This window comes from Loxodonta africana, chromosome 9 (genome assembly GCF_030014295.1).
Source record: "Loxodonta africana isolate mLoxAfr1 chromosome 9, mLoxAfr1.hap2, whole genome shotgun sequence".
Lineage (NCBI taxonomy): Eukaryota > Metazoa > Chordata > Mammalia > Proboscidea > Elephantidae > Loxodonta > Loxodonta africana.
The window spans coordinates 46764200-46784386 of NC_087350.1; the positions used below are offsets into that span (position 1 = coordinate 46764200).

Consider the following 20187-nt stretch of genomic DNA (forward strand, 5'->3'; position numbering starts at 1 on the left):
ACTAGAAGCTGGCTTAAAGAAGATGATGAATGTGGACATGGAGGTGGAGCTGCTGCTGCGACTTGGGTGGGGAGGAGGGTACATGACAAGAGTGTGTGTTTGAAGACAAAAACAATGTGTATGTGTTTGTTACGGGATTATATATGGGGGAAGGAGACAGGATTTGTTATTGATAAGAGGGCCCTTCATCACCAGAAGGTCACTCAGAGAGTGGCCTTTGGGCTCCTGGTTCCTGGGGCACCCTTAATTCCAGAGGTGGCTTGCATGTAGTATAGTCAGGATCCAAGCAGATACTATTAGGAGGAGGAGGAGGAAGCTGCTGCTGGGGTGATCAGGGAAGCCTTCAGGGAAGGGAGGATTTTTGCTGGGCCTTGGAGGGAGTGTGAGGATCCCTGTGCTCCTCCCCTGAGCCTTTCTTCTCTCCTAGGTATGTGGAACTGGTCAACGCCGCCTGCAACTTTGAGCCACACGAGAGCTTCTTCAGCCTCTTCTCAGACCCCCGCAGCACCCGCCTCACCCGCATCCACCTGCGTGAGGACCTGGTGCAGGACCAGGATCTGGAAGCCATTCGCAAGCAGGTGAGCCCTGCATTGCCAGGGTACCAGGATGCCATGGGGAGGCCAGCCAGGAAGGGTCAAACCAGGAGTTGGGGCAGGGCCACTCTAGCCCAAGAATCCCCAAACCCCTCCAGAGCTCCTCCCCACTATGAGGCTTAAGGCAGCCAGAGGGCGGAGGTCGTGACAGGGCTGTGCCTGCCATCAGGACTTGGTGGAGCTGTACCTGACCAACTGCGAGAAGCTGTCCGCCAAGAGCCTGCAGACACTGAGGAGCTTCAGCCACACCCTGGTGTCACTGAGCCTCTTCGGCTGCGCAAACATTTTCTATGAGGAGGAGAATCCAGGGGGCTGTGAAGACGAGTGTCTCGTCAATCCCACCTGCCAGGTGCTGGTTAAGGACTTCACCTTTGAGGGCTTTAGCCGCCTACGTTTCCTCAACTTGGGCCGCATGATTGATGGGGTCCCAGTAGAGTCCCTGTTGCGGCCACTCAACTCGCTAGCCGCCTTGGACCTCTCAGGCATTCAGACAAGTGATGCAGCCTTCCTAACCCAGTGGAAAGACAGCCTAGTATCCCTTGTGCTCTACAACATGGACCTCTCGGATGACCATATCCGTGTCATTGTCCAGCTGCACAAGCTGCGGTGAGCTGCCCAGCCCATACCTCACCAGGGCTGTGTTGGGGAGGCACCGGAAGGGAGGGAATGGGTGTTGTCAGTCCCAGAGGGTTCGTGAGTGAGCCCCTGGCCAGGCAGAGCGGGGAGGTGGAAGAGACAGTCCCATTCCTTAAACCCAGTGTTCAGTTGAACTGGGACTATTCAGGGCACCTGGGTCCCAGCAGGTTTTTTCCCCAGAATGCTCTGGAGCAGTCGTGGCAGGGATGGGCCCTCCGTGCTGTGGACTGAGGGCACAGAGGTCTACAAGACAGCCCCAGCCTGTGTCTAGCTCCTGACCTGCAGCCCCACCCTCATCTCCAGACACCTGGATATCTCCCGAGACCGCCTCTCCAGCTACTACAAATTCAAGCTAACTCGGAAAGTTCTGAGCCTCTTTGTGCAGAAGCTGGGAAACCTGATGTCCCTGGACATCTCTGGCCACATGATCCTGGAGAACTGCAGCATCTCCAAGATGGATGAGGAAGCAGGACAAACCAGGTGGGGCTTTGGGCAAGGAGCTCCTGGGAACCACCTCCATGGATTTGGGCGGGGAGTCATGCAACAAACATTTGCTCTTTCTGCCAAATGCTGTGCCCAGTACTGGAGATAAAGAAATGAATCTGGCTCTGCCCTCTCAGAGTCTGTGTGAGCTAGTGGAGGGCAGACAAGTACATAGGTCATTATAAGGGCTGTGGCTGGGGGAGTACAGAGCTCTGGGGTTGCCCTGAGGATCAGGAAGGAGGAAGCAGGAGAAATGGCATCCAAGCTGTCCTGAAAGGTCATTATGAGTTTGCTGGAGAAAAGGTGTTCTAGCAGAGGGAACAGCATGCACAAAGGCTGGAAAGGGAGAGCATGAGCGACTGGGAAATTACCAGACGCTCAGACTGACTGGAGCACAGTGTGGGAGTGGTGTTAAGAAATGAGGCTGCAGGGCCTAGCCACTCCCAGGGAGAGGCCCTCCTTTGCAGTGAACCCAGGGCAGTCCCAGGCCCCAAGCCACTGACCCAGCACCTTCTTTCCCCAGCATTGAGCCATCCAAGAGCAGCATCATGCCCTTCCGGGCTTTGAAGAGGCCCCTACAGTTCCTTGGGCTCTTCGAGACCTCTCTGTGCCGCCTAACGCACATTCCGGCCTACAAAGTGAGAGGCAGGGAGAGGAGCAGGGTGGAATAGGGAGCCCGGGAGAAGGGAGAAGGGAGGAGGCTGGGGCCGGAGGCTCAGGGGATCCCACCACCTGGCCTCTTATGGATTGTTCTGAACATGCCCAATCTCCAGGTAAGTGGTGACAAAAATGAGGAGCAGGTGCTGAATGCCATAGAGGCCTATACAGAGCACCGGCCAGAGATCACCTCACGAGCCATCAACCTGCTTTTTGACATCGCACGCATTGAGCGCTGCAACCAGCTGCTGCGGGCCCTGAAGGTCAGCCCCAACCCTCAGGCTCCTGTCCTCATCCAACACCCTGTCCTCATCCCAGGGCACTGGCAATCCTTCCTCCGGAACCCCAACTACTTCACCCCCATACCCCCGACCCCGCCACCTCCACACCCACTGCAGTGCATCTCTGGCCTTCTTCAGGCTCCACCCTCATACCTTGCTCCACCCAGGGCCCTAGAACACAACAGTTGGGCCACTACTGCCATGGCCCCGCCCTAGTTCTGCTCGGTCATCTCAGTTTCTGCCCTCAGAGAGTAAGATGGGGTAAGCCCTGCCCTAGAGAACCTGCCCAAGCCCAGCTTAAACAGCCCTGGACCTGTCACAGTACAGCTTTAACAGGATTTGCTAACCTGGGCTCCTGTCCTGTTGCTCTACAGCTGGTCATCACAGCCCTCAAGTGCCACAAGTATGACAAGAACATCCAAGTGACAGGCAGCGCTGCCCTCTTCTACCTGACCAATTCCGAGTACCGCTCAGAGCAGAGTATCAAGCTGCGGCGGCAGGTCATCCAGGTGGTGCTGAATGGCATGGAATCCTACCAGGAGGTGACGGTGAGCCCCCGACCCACCAAGGCCCGCATGCTCCAGCCCCAGCTGCCCCTTTTCCTGTTCACCCTCTGCCACAGCCCTGCCCCTGAGTGCCACGCTGGCTCTTTCTCTCACCTGGCTCTGCACGGCCTCCTCCCAACCCTGTTTCCCACTGCCTCAGTCCTTGCCCAGACTTCCCACCTGCCCAGTCCTCCTGTGCTCCTACTGCCATCTTCATCCCTGATTAGACTTGGCTCTACTCAGAGACCTTGGGGCCTGTCCTCCTGCCCCAGAGCCTCTGCTTGTGCTGTCTGCCCAGTCATTCTCCCCAGCAACACTCTGCTGGGGCTTACGTTTTTTAATAGCTGCCTTTACTATAAATCTATTTTATAAAAACAGTACACACAGTATGATCCCATTTACTAAACATATATGCATAGACTAAAATCCAGAACAATATATATCCAGTGTTAATGATGGCTATCTCTGGGTGGTGGTGGGGTTACGGGTGGTTTTTATTTTCTTCATTTTGTATATATGTATTTATAATTTTTCTACGGTAAATTTTCTATTACTTTTATAGTAGTAAAAGTAATAAAAATGACAGGTAATCCACCCCCCCCGGCCCAGAGATAGCCATCATTAACATTGGATAGCCGTTGTTCTGGGTTTTAGTCTATGCATATATGTGTAAGTATGTGGGCTCACACTGTGTGTACTTTGTGTAACACGGATCTTTAATCCAACAGTGCCTTAGGAATATGAACATTCCCATATCAACAAACGTATTTCTACATCTTAAAAATAATGGTTTGTGTTGAATTACAAAAGTAAGATATTTGATGCTTAAAAAAAAACTTTTCAAATAATACAAAAGTGTATTAAATAGAAAGTGAAAAGTCAATCACAATCCCATCTCCCCTCCCCCAGAAAGCTGGTCTTAACAGTTTCATTTCAGAATTGTTAACTCCAGCACAGTGTTCAGCATCGCTGAGTGGCCACTCCGCTGGGACTCTGTGTTGGAGCTTCGAGGCAGTGGCCAAGCCCTGCGCTCTTGGAGTTGCACGACAGGACTTGGCCGAACGCGTGGGCTGTAGATACCGAATCACTCCCCCATGGTTGACTATTTAGGTGGCTTTTTCATTTTTTGCTATTTCAAACAAGGCTCTGCTGACTCTATTTGATTACCTTTGGTTATGTCCTTATAATACATTTCTAGAGATAGAATTGCTGGGGCAAAGAGTGTGTTTATTTTTAAAGCATTTGTTATTTATCCTCCAGAAAGGCTGTGTGATCTCTCCTCCCTCTGCAGGAATTAGAACACCCCCTTCCCCACTGCCTTGCCAACTCCAGGCTTTAGAGCGATTATTCTTTCTATGGTGAGATTGATTTTATAACCAGGTAAAAAGGATGCCTTTTTTTTTTTTTTTTTTTAATTAAAAAAAAAAAAAGCTAGTTGAAGACTCCCCAAACAATTTAATAAACCTTATCAGAGAAATGGAAATTAAAATAACAAGACATCACATTTCATCTGAAGAGGTTGATTGATGTTGCTCATAGTTAGCAAGGGTGGGGGAGAGCACCCTCATACCCTTTTTACTGGTGAGGTGTATGTTGTACAACCTGTTTGGAGGGCAACTGGTAGAACCTACCAAAACTACAAATGCATTTATCTTTTGACCTAATTATTTGAAAAACAGTAAGTATTGCTTTTATTATTTAAGATAATTTTTTTCAGATTAAAAAAATATACATATACTGGGGAAAACAAAGACAGAAAGTTAACCACAGGTGATATCCTCCAAATTACAGGATTAATAAAGTATGGTAAACCTCCAATATCTAATAAGAAAGGAAGTATCTTAGTCATCTAGTGCTGCTATAACAGAAATACCACAAGTGGATGGCTTTAACAAAGAGAAGTTTATTCTCTCACAGTCCAGTAGGCTAGAAGTCCAAATACAGGGTTCTGGCTCCAGGGGAAGGCTTTTCTCTGTCTGCAGGCTCTGGAGGAAGGTCCTTGTCATCAGTCTTCCTTTGGTCTGGGAGTGTCTCAGCGCAGGATCCTCAGGTCCAAAGGACACACTCTGCTCCTGGCACTGGTTTCTTGGTAGCATGAGGTCCCACTGTCTCTCTCCTCACTCCTGTCTTTTATATCTCAAAAGAGATTGGCTTAAGACACTGTCTAATCTTGTAGCTCTCATCAATATAACTGCCACTAATCCATCTTATTACATCATAGTGATCAGATTTACAACACATAGGGAAGTCACATCAGATGACAAAATGGTGGACAATCATACAATACTAGCAATCATGACTAGCTTAGTTAATAGGTATTTTGGGGGGAAACAATTCAATCCATGAGAGGAAGGAAGGAAATTAAATTACAAAGAAAGAGTGCAGAGTTCCCTGTAAAAAGATAAGCTCACAGACAACTCAAACAGGTGAGGATATATAACAATTAGAGCTCTCAGACACTGCTAGTGGGAGTGTAAATTGGTACAACCACTTTGGGAAACTGTTTGATGTTGCCTAATAAAGTTGGAGACATACATATCTTATGACCCAGCTGTTCCACTCCCAGGCATGTGTGCCCTAGAGAAACTGATATACATGGTGGCACCAGGATGTATGTTCCAAGTAACCAAAGACTGAAGTCAGCCCAACGTCTGTCATCAATTGAATGGATTAACAAATCAGGGTATCATCACAATGGTATACTGTACTACAGTAAAAAACGACTGAATTTCAACTACCTAAAACAACAGGATTGATCTTATCTATGACTAAACAGAAAGAAGGAGGGTGCTAAAGAATCATTCATGCAGGAAAGCAGGATAATGGTCATCTTTAGTGAGGAGGGAGGGGCTTAGGATCAGGAAGGGAAATTTAGGGACTTCTGGGCAGTGGGCTTTTTTTTTTTTCGACCCAGATGGTGGTTACATGGATGTTCATGTTATAATTTTTGTTAAACTGTACATTTTTGTTTTAGGTACCCTTTCATATGACTATTGTATTTTATATTTATTTTTTTAAAGCCTTACAGTCTTCTCTTCCAGAAGCCTTCCTGGACAACCACAACTCTGATCCCACGTCTCTAGAGAGCCCCTCGAGTCTGGCTCCGGAGTCTGACCCTGAACGTGTTCCACTTGTCTCCTGTCCTGGTCCAGGTTCAGCGGAACTGCTGTCTGACCCTCTGCAACTTCAGCATCCCTGAGGAGCTGGAATTCCAGTACCGCCGGGTCAACGAGCTCCTGCTCAGCATCCTTAACCCCACACGGCAGGATGAGTCGATCCAGCGCATCGCCGTACACCTCTGCAACGCCCTGGTCTGTCAGGTGGACAACGACCACAAAGAGGCAGTGGGCAAGATGGGCTTTGTTGTGGTACGTGTAGGGTGGATATCCCCTCCTCCCTTATTCCTCTCTTCCATAGCCCCACTGCCTGAGTTCTCACCCAGTAACTAAAGAGCCCTCTCCCACCACACTCTGTTAGAGGAGAGTCTTAGAGGAAGGCCCAGGGTGAGGAGGTGGGGGGCCTATCCTGAAGCATGAGGATTTAGGCTAGACCAAAGGAAGAATTTCCTAATAGTGACAGGTTGAGTGCCCCTGTTATACCATCTCTGTTGGGATTAAATAGGTTATTTGAGGAACTTTTTAATGTTGCCCCCACAGTTACTGTGAGCTCAGTAGGGAAAAGACACCATGCTTATTTGTCTCATCATTATGCTCCCAGTGCTTCCTAGTGTAGGGCCTTATGCACAGTGAGGAGATGATAAAGATTTGCTAAAGAAAGGAAGGAAAGAATGAGGAGGGACTAGAGGGCAGTCAGTCTCCTTTCATTTTGTCACTGGGGAGGTAGACACCCAGAGAGGAGGAGAGCCAGCTCCAAAGTCACACTGGCATCAGTGGTTATGCCAGATAAACACACAGGCCTCCTGGTACCAAATACTGAGGGTCTATGGATTTGAATAAGGAGCCCTGGTGACTGAGTGGTTAAGTGCTCAGGTGTTAACCAGAAGGTTGGTAATTCAAACCCACCAGCCACCCCCACAGGAGAAGCATGTGGCAGTCTGCTTCCATAAAGATTTAAAGCCTTGGAAACCCTATGGGCAGTTCTACTCTGTTCTGTAGGGTTGTTATGAGTCCGAATCAACTCGACAGCAGTGGGTGGGTGGATTGAACGTCTTCAAACAGCCTCCCAAATAGGTAGATTTGGTCTCGTCAGGATGTTTCACCAGAAATCACATCACTGACTCTCCAGATCCTCTGTCCATCTTGGGTTCTTGGGAGACATGGTAGTTCTTGGGCCCTGACCTTCCAGCAAGCACTCTTCTCTGCCCACAGACCATGCTGAAGCTGATTCAGAAGAAGCTGCTGGACAAGATAGTAAGTTTACTCTTCATGGAGCCACTCTGCCCCTCCCTTGCCCTGAGAGGGGCCTAGTTTGTCCCTGGGGGTATCCATATTTTATCAGGGAACCTCCTCACCAGGTACCAGGAGCCTGCAGGGCCCACCCAGGTGAGCCTTGTTGAGCCCTCCCCTCCCACTTGTAGTGTGACCAGGTGATGGAGTTTTCCTGGAGTGCCCTGTGGAACATCACAGACGAGACACCCGACAACTGCGAGATGTTCCTCAACTTCAATGGCATGAAGCTCTTCCTAGACTGCCTGAAGGTAACACCCACTTCCAGCAGCAGCAGCTCCTTGACCAGACAGGGTCACTCTTCTTTCCCTGGGTTATCCCAGCAGCCAAATCCACCAGCACCAACCCCCTACCATGGGTTCCCACTAAAGAACAGTGGGGGCAGACTCAGGGTCCAACAGCCCAGGATGTGCTGCTAACAGAAATTCCAGAGACCTTCCCTGAGCCGGACAGTCTGGTTGGCCCTCTGGGAGCCCTCCATCCAAGGGAGAACCCAGCCCTGCCTTCTCAGCAATGATTTCCCAGATGGCCCAGAGCCGGCTGGAGTCCTCTGGGACATCAGCTGGACAGAGGACAGAATTCGGCTCAGTAGGGCTCTATTCATCCTAAAGCTCATCCTCTATTTTCCTGGCTCTAGCTTTAGCCATGGGAGTTCCCTTAAACTGACACTTGGAGCTTTGGTAAATAGAACCACGTTTGTCCCGTTCACAGCTTTATAGGTCAGCGCTCCACTCAGCCTTTGTCTTTGTGGCAAGGAGCCACCACCTTCTAATCCTTTACGGTGTGTACCCACCATTATCCTAGGTGCACTAGAAGATGGCTAGTGCATACTACATCCCTTTAGTCTAGCTGGAATGGCCAGACAGATACCCACAAAGCTTTTAGGTAGTGATACCAGACACTAAGTAATTAAGTACTAATTGATGTGGCCCCAATGGCCCTTATTTTGTCAGGAATTCCCAGAGAAGCAGGAACTACATCGGAATATGCTGGGACTCTTGGGGAATGTGGCAGAAGTGAAGGAGCTGCGGCCCCAGCTGATGACTTCCCAATTCATCAGCGTCTTCAGGTTGATATCCCCCTTCTTTCCCTTTTTGTGTTAGCTGCCAGGATGTTCCAAGTCCTAGTCTGTTGCGGCAACCCCTCTTAGCCTTGGTTTCTGTTATAAATATCATCTTCCCTCTCTAACATGGTTTCTGGTTTCTTATTCTTTCAACCCTCCATTAAAATGGTCCTCTCATAACTATATCTTAAACCAAACCCAAACCCATAGCTATCAATTCTGACTCATAGCAATCCTACATCTTAAGTCTTGTATCTTAAGTGACCTCAAATCCGTTTTAAAAGTAGTCTGGCTATGGATAAAAAGCTATAAATAAATAGTACCTCTGGCGTCTGGTTTGTAAGTTAGGGTCCAGGAACGGGTACTTAAAGCGGGACCAGGGGAATGAGACTCTACTTTCCTGTCTTCTTCCTGGCAGCAACCTGCTGGAGAGCAAGGCAGACGGGATTGAGGTCTCCTACAATGCCTGCGGCGTCCTCTCCCATATCATGTTTGATGGGCCCGAGGCCTGGGGCATCTGCGAGCCCCAGCGGGAGGAGGTGGAGGAACGCATGTGGACAGCCATCCAGAGCTGGGACGTCAACTCACGGAGAAACATCAATTACAGGTGTGTCGGGGAGGGCGTGGGGCGGGGAACGGGGGCAAGAGGCCCCTCCCAGGCAGCTTGATCAGAGCTTGTTGCCTTTCTTTTAGTCCTCTTCCAGCTGTTTGTGCTCACTCACTGAAGTGAAGGCCACATACGGTGAGGAGCATGAGGTGCACAGCTTACGTGCACGTCAGCACCTGTGCATACTCACAGCCTGCTCTCTACAAATCATTTTCAGTACTTACTGCACGTCGATACATGTTCATTTGTGAAAAAAGGAGAAAATACAGATACAGGAAACAAAATAGAAATAGTTCATAGTCTCGTCCTTTGGAAGTGAACGCCTTTAACATCTTATTGTCTCTCCAAAGACACCAAAGATCTCTCTCCTTCCAGCTGTTTTCCATGCACAGATTTAAATACTTTAAATCAAGCTGGCATCAGTCCTTACTATACTGTGACTGAATTTCCAGTCACAAGGTTTGAGTCTCCCTTGTCATTTTGTAACAGCTGAGCCACTTCCTATGTGTGGATGGGCCATCCTGTGCTGATTGACATTTCAGTTGAAAACCCACACTGGGAGGAACGGGCTTATGCTTGTAGCTTTGCCCACGTTCTAGCTACCTTAGCTCCTGAGGTGGGAGGAAGTAGAATCGCTGGGCCAGAGGGTTTGCACATATAGTCTTCAGGCTTTTGGACCCTGACTCCAGGAGACCCATAGAAGACCCTTGTAAGAAGCGCAGTTACGCTTTCTTCTGCCTCCCAGTCATCCTCCCCCAACCAAGGCTGGGTCTCTCCCCTTTGCTGAGGTCCCCAGCTTTTTATATCACCTAATCTGTGTCCCTCCTACCTCCCTTATATGCTCATTCTTTTGACCCTCTCACAAGGGACCTCCATTTGTGGAGTCTGAATCCAGAGTGTCAAGGAGCCTGATGGAGGGGTAAAGGGCCAGGTACCGCCTTCTCCCCTGCATCCTGCTTATTGTTTGACCTTAGGACCTTTCAGAGAGGAGAAACCCTGGACAAGAGAAGACTTCCCCTACCCCCACCAGGCTTCAGAAATGACCTTGTTTTCTCTCCCTACAGGTCCTTTGAGCCAATCCTTCGCCTTCTTCCCCAGGGTATCTCCCCTGTCAGCCAGCACTGGGCAACCTGGGCCCTGTACAACCTTGTATCTGTCTACCGTGAGTACCCACTTGCCCTTTGTTTAGACACAAGGGAACGTACCAGCTGAAAGCAGACTTGCCCTCAGGGAGCTTCTAGTCCAGAAGGGGAGCACTAAGAGAGCTGGTATAAGCACTTGTGCCTCAGAGTGAAGCCATTCCCTTTCCAGCATTTGTAGGATGCCCAGCAGAAGTAGCCCTGGCAGGTAGGAAGGCTCACCCAGAGTTCCCAGTCAGCTTTCTTAATGCTTTCTGTTTCAATGTGAGTGAATAGCCAAAAATCACCAGGCATTGACGGGAGCTTTCTGCATGACACGGTAAGATCAGCCCAGACGAAGGGGAAAACTAACCCCTGAGGAAACAGACAATCAGAGAGAACAGGAGAGAACTTTAAAACAACTCAATTTGTATCCTCAAAGAGAGTCCCACCCTCACATAGAAAAGCCTGAACTGTCTTCTGCTGCACAGAGACATCTGTTGGGGGAGAGGGTGCAGTGCTAAGAGATTTTGATGGCAGACCAAGTTTAATCTCTAGTTCTCTCCCTTATTAGTTATGTGACCTCGAGCAGGTTATTTAACCTCTCTGGCCTCAGTTTCCTCATCTTTAAAATGGGGATAACCATAACATCTACCTCATAAGACTGGTGTGAAAAGAGGACCAATGTAAAGTATCTAGCCCAGTGCCTCGACTGTCAAGACGGCTTCATCCTCTTAACTGGCAGAGTGAATAAGAGTGCAGGCTCTGGAGATTTTGAAATCTGGCTCCATCCTAGCTGTGTTACTTTGAATGGGTTTCTCAACCTCCCTCTGCCTCGATTTCCTCATCTTTAAAATGGAATAGTAATAGCACGGACCTCATAGAGTTGTAGTGAAATAAGACACGTAAAGTGCATAGACCAGTGCTTGGCACATACTGACTGTTCAATCAACAGCCTTTATTATTACTACTGTGAGGTTAGTTTTACTAAAAAAATAGCACCATATCTCAAAGAGGCAACATAGCACAGAGGAAAGAGGCAGCGTACCACAGAGGAAAGGCCCCTGAGCTGGATTCCCTCAGACCTCTGGGGTGACTGCATGAATTACTTCACCTCTCTGCACCTAAAGAAGAAATAAAAATGGAAATTAAAAAAATAACTTCTTTTGCATAGAGCTGCTAGAGGTTCGAATAAGATGCCCGTGTTCTCTGTGGACTGTAAAGTCTTGGATGCTGAGCACTAGAATGTTCTTTGCTGGAGTGCAAACATGAAATCACTCAGTAAGAAGGCTTGGTGGTTCTACCTGGTTAACATCTCTTAGTCATTTATCTCCAACTTGGCTGGTCACCAGAATCACCTGGTAGTGTTTTGTTAAAAATACAAATAAATATAGGTCCCTGGATTTGTTCCGTCGGACTACCCAGGGGCAAGCCTCAGGAATCTGTATTTTTACAAAAACTTCTCAGTGTTGAGGAGCACTAGTTTGGGGGATACTTTCTAAAGGGTGCGATCTAGAAAACAAATGCAGCAACTCCAAGCCAAGTAGGGAAGAGCCCTTTCCAAGGCTTTGCCACCTACTTCTCCTCTGGTAGACACAGGAACTCTGGCCCATGCAGCTGGGTAAACAGGAGTCATCTTCAGGTTATAGCAGGGCCCTTTGCCCAGGCCTGCATCTTCATCCTTCCCTTTTGGGAGGGCTGTCCTCAGAGCAAGCTGGCTTCTAGGTCCCAGGCTGAGAGAAGACTCCCCCTGCTAATATGCCTATCTGCCTCTATCCTACAGCGGACAAATACTGCCCTCTGCTGATCAAAGAAGGCGGGATGCCCCTTCTGAGGGACATGATCAAGATGGCGACTGCACGGCAGGAGACCAAGGAAATGGCCCGGTAAGAGACAGGCGATGTGTTTCTACTTGGAAGCTTGATTTGGGGGACTTCAGGGACACAATGGGGAATTGAGGGATACCTCTGGTGATTAGGAATGGCTGAAATTCCCAGGGGTGACTCGGGGTCGAGTATGGAGGTGGACAGTGTATTGATGTTTAGCTGAGGACTCCTTCAATGTCATTTTGGCCACAATGTGGCCAGAAACAAGATAAGCTCTAAATGGAACACTATTGCCCTAATTTGTAAGCTTGTTGTTGTTAGGTGCCGTTGAGTCAGTTCTGATTCGTAGCGACCCTATCTATGCACAACAGAACGAAACACTGTCCAGTCCTGCGCCATCCTTACAATCATTGTTATGCTTGATCCCATTGTTGCAGCCACTGTGTCAACCCGCCTTGTTGAGAGTCTTCCTCTTTTCCACTGACCCTGTACTTTGCCAAGCATGATGTCCTTCTCCAGGGACCGATCCCTCCTGATAACATGTCCAAAGTATGTAAGATGCAGTCTCGCCATCCTTGCTTCTAAGGAGCATTCTGGTTGTACTTCTTCCAAGACAGATTTGTTCATCCTTTTGGCAGTCCATGGTATATTCAATGTTCTTCCCCAACACCACAATTCAAAGGCGTCAATTCTTCTTTGCTCTTCCTTATTCATTGTCCAGCTTTCACATGCATATGATGTGATTGAAAATACCATGGTTTGGTGGTTTCAGGGGACATCTAAGTCAATTGGCATAACAAAATCTACTAACAAAACATTATGCATCCCACTTTGAAGAGTGGCATCTGAGGTCTTAAACGCTAGCAAGCAGCCATCTAAGATGTATCAATTGGTCTCAACCCACCTGGATCAAAGGAGAATGAAGAACACCAAGGACACAAGGTGATTACGAGCCCAAGAGACAGAAAGGGCCACGTGAACCAACGACTACATCATCCTGAAACCAGAAGAACTAGATGGTGCCCAGCTACAACCAATAACTGCCCTGACAGGGAACACAACAGAGTACCCCTGAGGGAGCAGGCGAGCAGTGGGATGCAGACCCCAAATTCTCATAAGACCAGACTTAATGGTCTGACTGAGACCAGAAGGACTCTGGTGATCATGGCCCCCAGATCTTCTGTTGGCCCAGGACAGGAACCATTTCCGAAGCCAACTCTTCAGACATGGATTGGACTGGACAATGGGTTGGAGAGGGATGCTGGTGAGGAGTGAGCTTCTTGGATCAGGTGGACTATGTTGGCATCTCCTGCCTGGAAGGGAGATGGGAGGGTAGAGGGGGTTAGAAGCTGGTGAAAAGGACACGAAAAGAGAGAGTAGAGGGAGAGAGCAGGCTGTCTCATTAGGGGGAGAGTAATTGGGAGTGCGCAGCAAGGTATATATGGGTTTTTGTGTGAGAGACTGACTTGATTTGTAAACTTTCACTTAAAGCACAATAAAAATTATTAAAAAGAAAGAAAATACCATGGTTTGGGTCAGGCACACCTTAGTCTTCAAGGTGACGTCTTTGCTTTTCAACACTTTAAAGAAGTCCTCTGCAGCAGATTTGCCCAGTGCAATGCATCTTTTGATTTCTTGACTGCTGCTTCCATGGGTGTTGATTGTGAATTCAAGTAAAATGAAATCCTTGACAATTTCAGTCTTTTCTCCACTTATTATGATGTTGCTTACTGGTCCAGATGTGAGGATTTTTGTTTTCCTTATGTTGAGGTGCAATCCATACTGAAGGCTGTGGTCTTTGATCTTCAGTAGTAAGTGCCTCAAGCCCTCTTCACTTTCAGCAAGCAAGGTGTGTCATCTGCGTAACACAGGTTGTTAGTGAGTGAGTCTTCCTCCAATCCTGATGCCCTCTTCTTCTTCATAAAGTCCAGCTTCTCAGATTTATTTGCTCAGCATACAGATTGCCAAATATGACAGCCAAAATACAACCTTGAGTATATCCCATCTGAATTTAGACACCATCTCAAGAATAGATTTGCCGTGTTGAACATGAATGACTAAAGGCCAGATGAGTTGTAGAATGACATTAAGGACATCATACATGAAGAAAGCAAGAGGTCATTGAAAAGACAGGAAAGAAAGAAAAGAACAAGATGGATGTCAGAAGAGACTCTGAAACTCGTTCTCGAACGTCAAGCAGCTAAAGCAAAAGGAAGAAATGATGAAGTAAAAGAACTGAACAGAAGATTTCAAAGGGTAGCTCAAGAAGACAAAGTAAAGTATTATAACAACATGTACAAAGAACTGGAGACAGAAAACCAAAAGGGAAGAACATGCTTGGCATTTCTCAAGCTGAAAGAATGGAAGAAAAAATTCAAGCCTTGAGTTGCAATAGTGAAGGATGTGGGAAAAATATTAAATGACGCAGGAAGCATCAAAAGAAGATGGAAGGAATACACAGAGTCATTATACCAAAAAGAATTAGCTGACATTCAACCATCTCAAGAAGTAGCATATGATCAGGTTCAAATTTGTAAGCTTGGTTTTTATTCCCACCAAATGCCATCCTCTCATCACCAGGTCAGAATTTTTCATTACTTATGGCCAAAGACGTTCCAACTAAGGAGAGGACACAGCGTGGTAAAATATAGAGATCAAAACAGGGCAGAGTGTAAGTTTCTGAATGTGAAAGTCACTGACACGGCAGAGTTGTCAGGCCTTTCATTGCTGTGTGGTTTTAGACAAAATCACATCAGTCCCGAGTCTTTCATCCATCAGCACGTAAGAGAGACTCAGGGACACAACATGTTGGAATCAGTAGTAACTAACTTGCTTTGCTCAGGATCCATTCTAGAAGAGCCAGTAGTTTACCCCAATAAACTTTTGTCATAGTTCTCAACACAGTGTAGAATAAAAAGTAATGTGGAGGAAGGGTCTGTAGTTCAGAGTTTCCACAAACAACAACTCACCAGGCTAGGGGACATTGGCTGATTCTGCGATTATTTTCGTCAAAGAGGCACTGCTTCAACTGAGAAAGGTAAAATGAGTGGTTCTTAAGCTTAATTTCTCTAAAGACATCCCCTGGAAAGATTGTTCAAAATCCATAGGCTTCACTCCCTGGAGTTTCTTTTCCAGTGGTTCTGGGAGGTAGGCCTGGGAATATTCTCTTTTAACATGTATTCCAAGAAATTTGAGAAGCACCGAGTAAGGCTGACCAATAACCTATCCCAGTCACGTTAAACATTTCTCAAGGACCTGAAATGTGTATCTGAACTGGTTGATCTGTTTAACAGCAAGGTTTGAATGACATTTTAGTCATGTGGGTAGCACTTGAGAGAACACTTAGAAGACCTTCCACTTGTCCAGGGCTCCCTGTCCTTCCTCCAAGCATCCCGTATTTCCTGAGAGGCACTGGACACCTCTTTAGTGCCTTGAGGCTGCAGTGAATCGCCCCCCTCAGAGTTTAGTGTTGAACAAGAAGGCTGGGCCACCTAGGGTATACCTGACCAGGATGGGGAAGTAGTTCTAGATGGCAGTCTGCAGTGGGCAAGAGACACTCCGAGCACGAGTGGTGGTTCCCAAACGCCATGCTAGGCCCAGCTGCTGCAGGGCGTCTGGGGCCCTTGTGTAAGCAAAGCCTCCCCAGCCGTACCCCAGACCTGCTGCTGAATCAGAATCTATGCATGAATATGTGTGATCTGGTTTCTCTGGGTAATTCTGATGTGCAGTCAGTTTGGGGACAACTAGTGGACTTTTGGGAAGAAAAAGGCCTGGGGGCCTGGGGAAAATGAAGAAGGAAGATGTTGCTCAAGGTCTGAGCTAGTTCAGGGGATCTCCTGTCCACAGATGCCCTGGGACTGAGGGCTGGGAGGAGAGGGATATGAGGAAGAAGGAGGAGAGGACAAGGTGGTAATGATACTCATGGCCACAGGTATCATTTCCTGGTGCTTTGCACATGCTGGCCACACTGCCAACCACTTTATACACATATTCTCAGTCCATGTCAACATCATTGTTAACTTTTGCTCACCCAGCTACCTGATCACCCAGGAGGGGCCGGGCTCAAGCCCACCCTCCAATCTTCTCTTTCTCCATTGTCTCCAGCAAGGTGATTGAGCACTGCAGTAACTTTAAAGAGGAGAACATGGACACATCCAGATAGAGGCCTCTGTCCCCACAGCCGCCATCACTCTGGACCACAAGGCCAGGAGGAAGCACTCTCAAGCAACCCAGCTGGCAGACCCCCTTCCAGGGAGCCTCCCACAAGATGAAGAGGCATGGGGGAACTTTTGCACAACCGACGCTTTTCCTTAACATTAGTGAGATATATATATTATATATATATATTTTTTTTTTTGTTGTTAGGAAGTGTGAAGTTTTGTGTGTATGATTTCTGTACAAAAACAAAAGAAACTCTCCCTGAGTCTTTGCAGCTTCCTTGGCCATTCTCAAGCCCCAGCTCAAAGCCTTCATCGCTGCCACACTCACTCCTACCCCAACCAGACTAAATGCCTATAACATTGTGAGTGTCCAGCCCTTTCCCAGTCAAATCAGACCGCTTCCTATTGTGAGAAGCAGCAGGCCTTTAACAGCCCACCCCAGCACCCAACCCACCCACCAAAGCCTGAGAACCCCATCTGGGCCCCTCAGCTCAGCTGGTGGGGATTGGGGATTAAAACTAACCCCACTGGGTCTCCCAAATGCCTTGGTGCTCCCAGCTGTGGGCCATCTGGAGCAAGAAATTGAGCTGTTCCTAGGCCTCAGTCTGGGCAGCCCCAGCCATGAAGGACCCACAAGGAGCAGGGCCCACTGTGGCCCTGCTGCTGTCTATCCAGGCCCGCCTGAGGCCACGCTGCTATGGAGGCTGCCTCCTAGTCTCCTACCAGGTCCCAGGTTGTTGAAGGCCCCACCCTAGGGATGGTTAGAACTCAGGGGCAGATTCCTTGCCCCTTCTGCCAAACATATCCAGAATCTGCCTCCAGCCCTGGAAGCCAATACCTTCTAGGGCTGGGGGTTTGCTCCCTCACTCCATGGCCCCTCATCTGCCCGCAAACACCCAAGGTGCCCAGGCACTCCCACCAGCAGAATTGAGCCTGCCACACTCACCCCTGCCTGCCCCATTGCCGGGAGGACCCCCACCTCTCTCAGGGGCAGGTGGTCCCACTCACACGCCAGCCTTTCACTGTGGCAACAGGCAGACACACCTCCAGACCAGCACCTGGAACACCTTGCCAGCACCACTCAGCCCCTCAGTCCCCACTCCCACCCTGCCCTGCAGCTTTACCTTGGAAACCTCTGTGCTGTGTTTCAGAGAAGTGTGAGACGCAGATGTATCTAATTATCTTGTGTAACTCTGAATTGCTTCTCATCGGGACATACGGGTGGTGAGCGGAGCCTGCCTGGAACAAGTGGGCCTGGGGAGCGGAGCTGACCCTGAAGGCAGCCCTTGGAGAATGTCATTTCTTCCCATCTCCTTCCCTGGGCCTGATTCTGGATTCTCCTAGCACTTCTGCGTCTATGTGAAACAGGCTAGGTTTGGAGCCTCAGGGGAGAGGCAACTGGCCTTTCCTCCTGGAGCCTTTCCCTCCCAGCCCAGGAAGGTAGCAGCTGCCTCATCATGTCCCCAGCTTGGCAGATGGGCTGCATCTGCCTCTCCTGTCCATGCTCTCTGGCTCGAGCCAGACCCCAGCGAGCTCATCCCGCATTGCTTCACCACCTGGGGCCTGGTAAATGTAATTTGGGATGTCACAGAAATACATTTTTGTGCAAAGTGCAGAGGAGCGAGCGTCTTTTTTATGGAAGGGATGGGGGTAGCTAGCCTGGCTTCCAGGTGAGGAGAGGCCTGGGCCCACTGGCTTGGGCCACGGGCCTTGAGTGTGGGTAATTCTGTGACGGGGAGGGATGTGTTCAGCCAGTTTGTGTGCTGAGCCACAGCGCCAGTCAACTGCAGGGTGGGAACAGGTGGCAGAGCAGGCTGAAGTACCTATTCCCTTGAATACAGCTGGCACCTGAGCCAATGGGGCCCTGCTCAGGATGGCTCAGTCGGGTGGTAGACGTGGATGGTAAATATGAGACTATGACCCAGTCCACAACATGTAGGGGAGGGGAACATAGAGACGGCCCTTCCTGCAGGTGGTGGGTGTGTGTTGGAGGTCAGGGAAGATTGGAGTTTGCTGGGCAACAGTGCTTCAGGGAGGGGGAAGAGCAGGTGTCAGGTGAGAGACAGCACTGAGCTCTCAGAAGAGGAGACCGCTGAGCTGAGTGAGAAGATGAGGCTGCTAGGCCTGGGCCTGGGGAAAGAGCATCCTAGACAGAGGCCCTGCTAGGAGAAGGGCCTTGCAGGGAGAACAGTGAGGCATCCATGTGGCACAGCTAAGCGAAGGAACAAGGGAGCAAGCAGGAGAAGTAGCTGGGGCTGATCATGTGATGTGACCAGACTACGGCTCAGCCCGACACAGTTGTGGTTTACACCTGTTGTCCCAGTGTCACTATTAACTGTACCCTCTTTCACTCTCAAAGGTGGAATAATAACTTGTGGTTACGTTCCTCACAGGTCACACGAGAGTGTGCGTTTTATTTCTACATGAGGATAACCTATTGGACCTGCCATTGGGGAGCGTCATGACCTAATGAAACATACTTCTGGAACCAGAGCATTCTGGCTCCTCTCCCACCTGCCTCGTGGGGCTGAGCTCTCCTCTCCCCTGAGCAGGGCCCTGGGCCAGGCCTCTCTCTATCTGTGACCCACCCCCATCCTCCTGCCACTGCCGCAGGCCCACTGGGCAGAAGGGGGATTGGGAACCATGGATTCTGTCCTTGGATTCTCGTGGGCAGTCAGTGTCCGGGAGGGGAAAAGAGCAGTGCCAACACCCTTCATTTATGTGCCAGGCCCTGTGCTATGTGCTCTGTGGACACTCCACTTCCTTATTGTCGTCTTCATAACACAGCAGTCCCTGGGCTACAGACAACAGACCACTGTACTTGCCCTTTAATGTTATGTAAATTTGCCCTCACCTGGAAACTATTGAACCAACCCCTACTTGCAACACATTCTTCATGACAATCACCTTCCCTTGCTGCACTTGCAGCTTTTAAATCATTGAAAAGGCTGCGAGCCTTTTCTTGCACTGAAGGCTAAATAACAACCATATGCACCTGTTCCAGCTTACCTGTGAATTTGGTTTAAAGACACAGAAACGGACCTCATAACCCAGGGACTGCCTGTAACCCATTTTACAGATAAGGACACTGGAACTCAGAAATGAAGTGACTTACTTCAAGGTTAGCACAGTAAAGGAGGGAAAAATGAAAGCTTCCTAAATGTGCCATGCTTTCCTCCTCTAGGTCCCCAGCCCTGGTACATGCTGTTCCCTGTGTCCTGAACATTTTCCCCTCTCTACTTTGCCCAGCTAAAACTACTCACCCCATCACAGCACTGATCACATCACTCATCTCAAAGGGCCAACATCACCTTGGCTGCCTCTCCCATCAGGCTGTGTACTAAGTCAGGGCTTCACTGTGGCCCAGCACACAGCACAGGGCCTGGCACATTAACGTGTTGGATGAATGGAAGGGATGAAGGGAGGCTAGGCAGGACCTTGGAGCATTCTATAGCCCAGGGTGCAATACTCTGTTTCACAGGTGAAGAAATTATATTTTGTAGGTCAGTGCCCTCAGAGACCCAGGGACAGATTAACCAGTAAGCAACTATGCATAGACAATGAATAAGGAAGACCAAAGAAGAGTTGATGCCGTTGAATTATGGCATTGGCGAAGAGTGTTGAATATACTATGGACTGCCAGAAGAATGAACCCAACTGTCTGCCTGTCTAAATATGCCACCCCCAACTGTAATTGCCTTATTTTTTTTATCTCTTTCCCAGAAAGATGTGAGCCCCTGAAGGCAGGGAATGGTCTGGACCCCCCAGGCTAGTTAAGGTGCTTTAGATAACATTAGGAGTGTCAGGGTTCA

The 20187-nt window shown here is 48.9% G+C and overlaps 1 protein-coding gene across 3 annotated transcripts in view; it reads left to right on the plus strand.

Moving 5' to 3' along the window:
- ZER1 (zyg-11 related cell cycle regulator) overlaps window positions 1–18856 on the plus strand; it is a 43368-nt gene extending 24512 nt beyond the window's left edge. The window contains exons 3-17 of one of the 3 annotated variants that reach the window (XR_010323010.1): window positions 428–578; window positions 763–1199; window positions 1533–1709; window positions 2236–2350; window positions 2486–2632; window positions 3025–3198; window positions 6348–6563; window positions 7524–7565; window positions 7733–7852; window positions 8555–8670; window positions 9083–9271; window positions 10336–10433; window positions 12173–12275; window positions 12653–12764; window positions 16320–18856. Coding sequence is in view for 2 of the 3 variants with exons in the window: in XM_064291354.1 (XP_064147424.1) it covers window positions 428–578; window positions 763–1199; window positions 1533–1709; window positions 2236–2350; window positions 2486–2632; window positions 3025–3198; window positions 6348–6563; window positions 7524–7565; window positions 7733–7852; window positions 8555–8670; window positions 9083–9271; window positions 10336–10433; window positions 12173–12275; window positions 16320–16377 (2143 nt within the window). In the remaining variant the exon portion in view is untranslated. The remainder of the gene's footprint in view (window positions 1–427; window positions 579–762; window positions 1200–1532; window positions 1710–2235; window positions 2351–2485; window positions 2633–3024; window positions 3199–6347; window positions 6564–7523; window positions 7566–7732; window positions 7853–8554; window positions 8671–9082; window positions 9272–10335; window positions 10434–12172; window positions 12276–12652; window positions 12765–16319) is intronic. The other 2 variants (XM_064291355.1, XM_064291354.1) reach the window with 2 other exon arrangements.
- Window positions 18857–20187: the final 1331 nt, after the last annotated feature.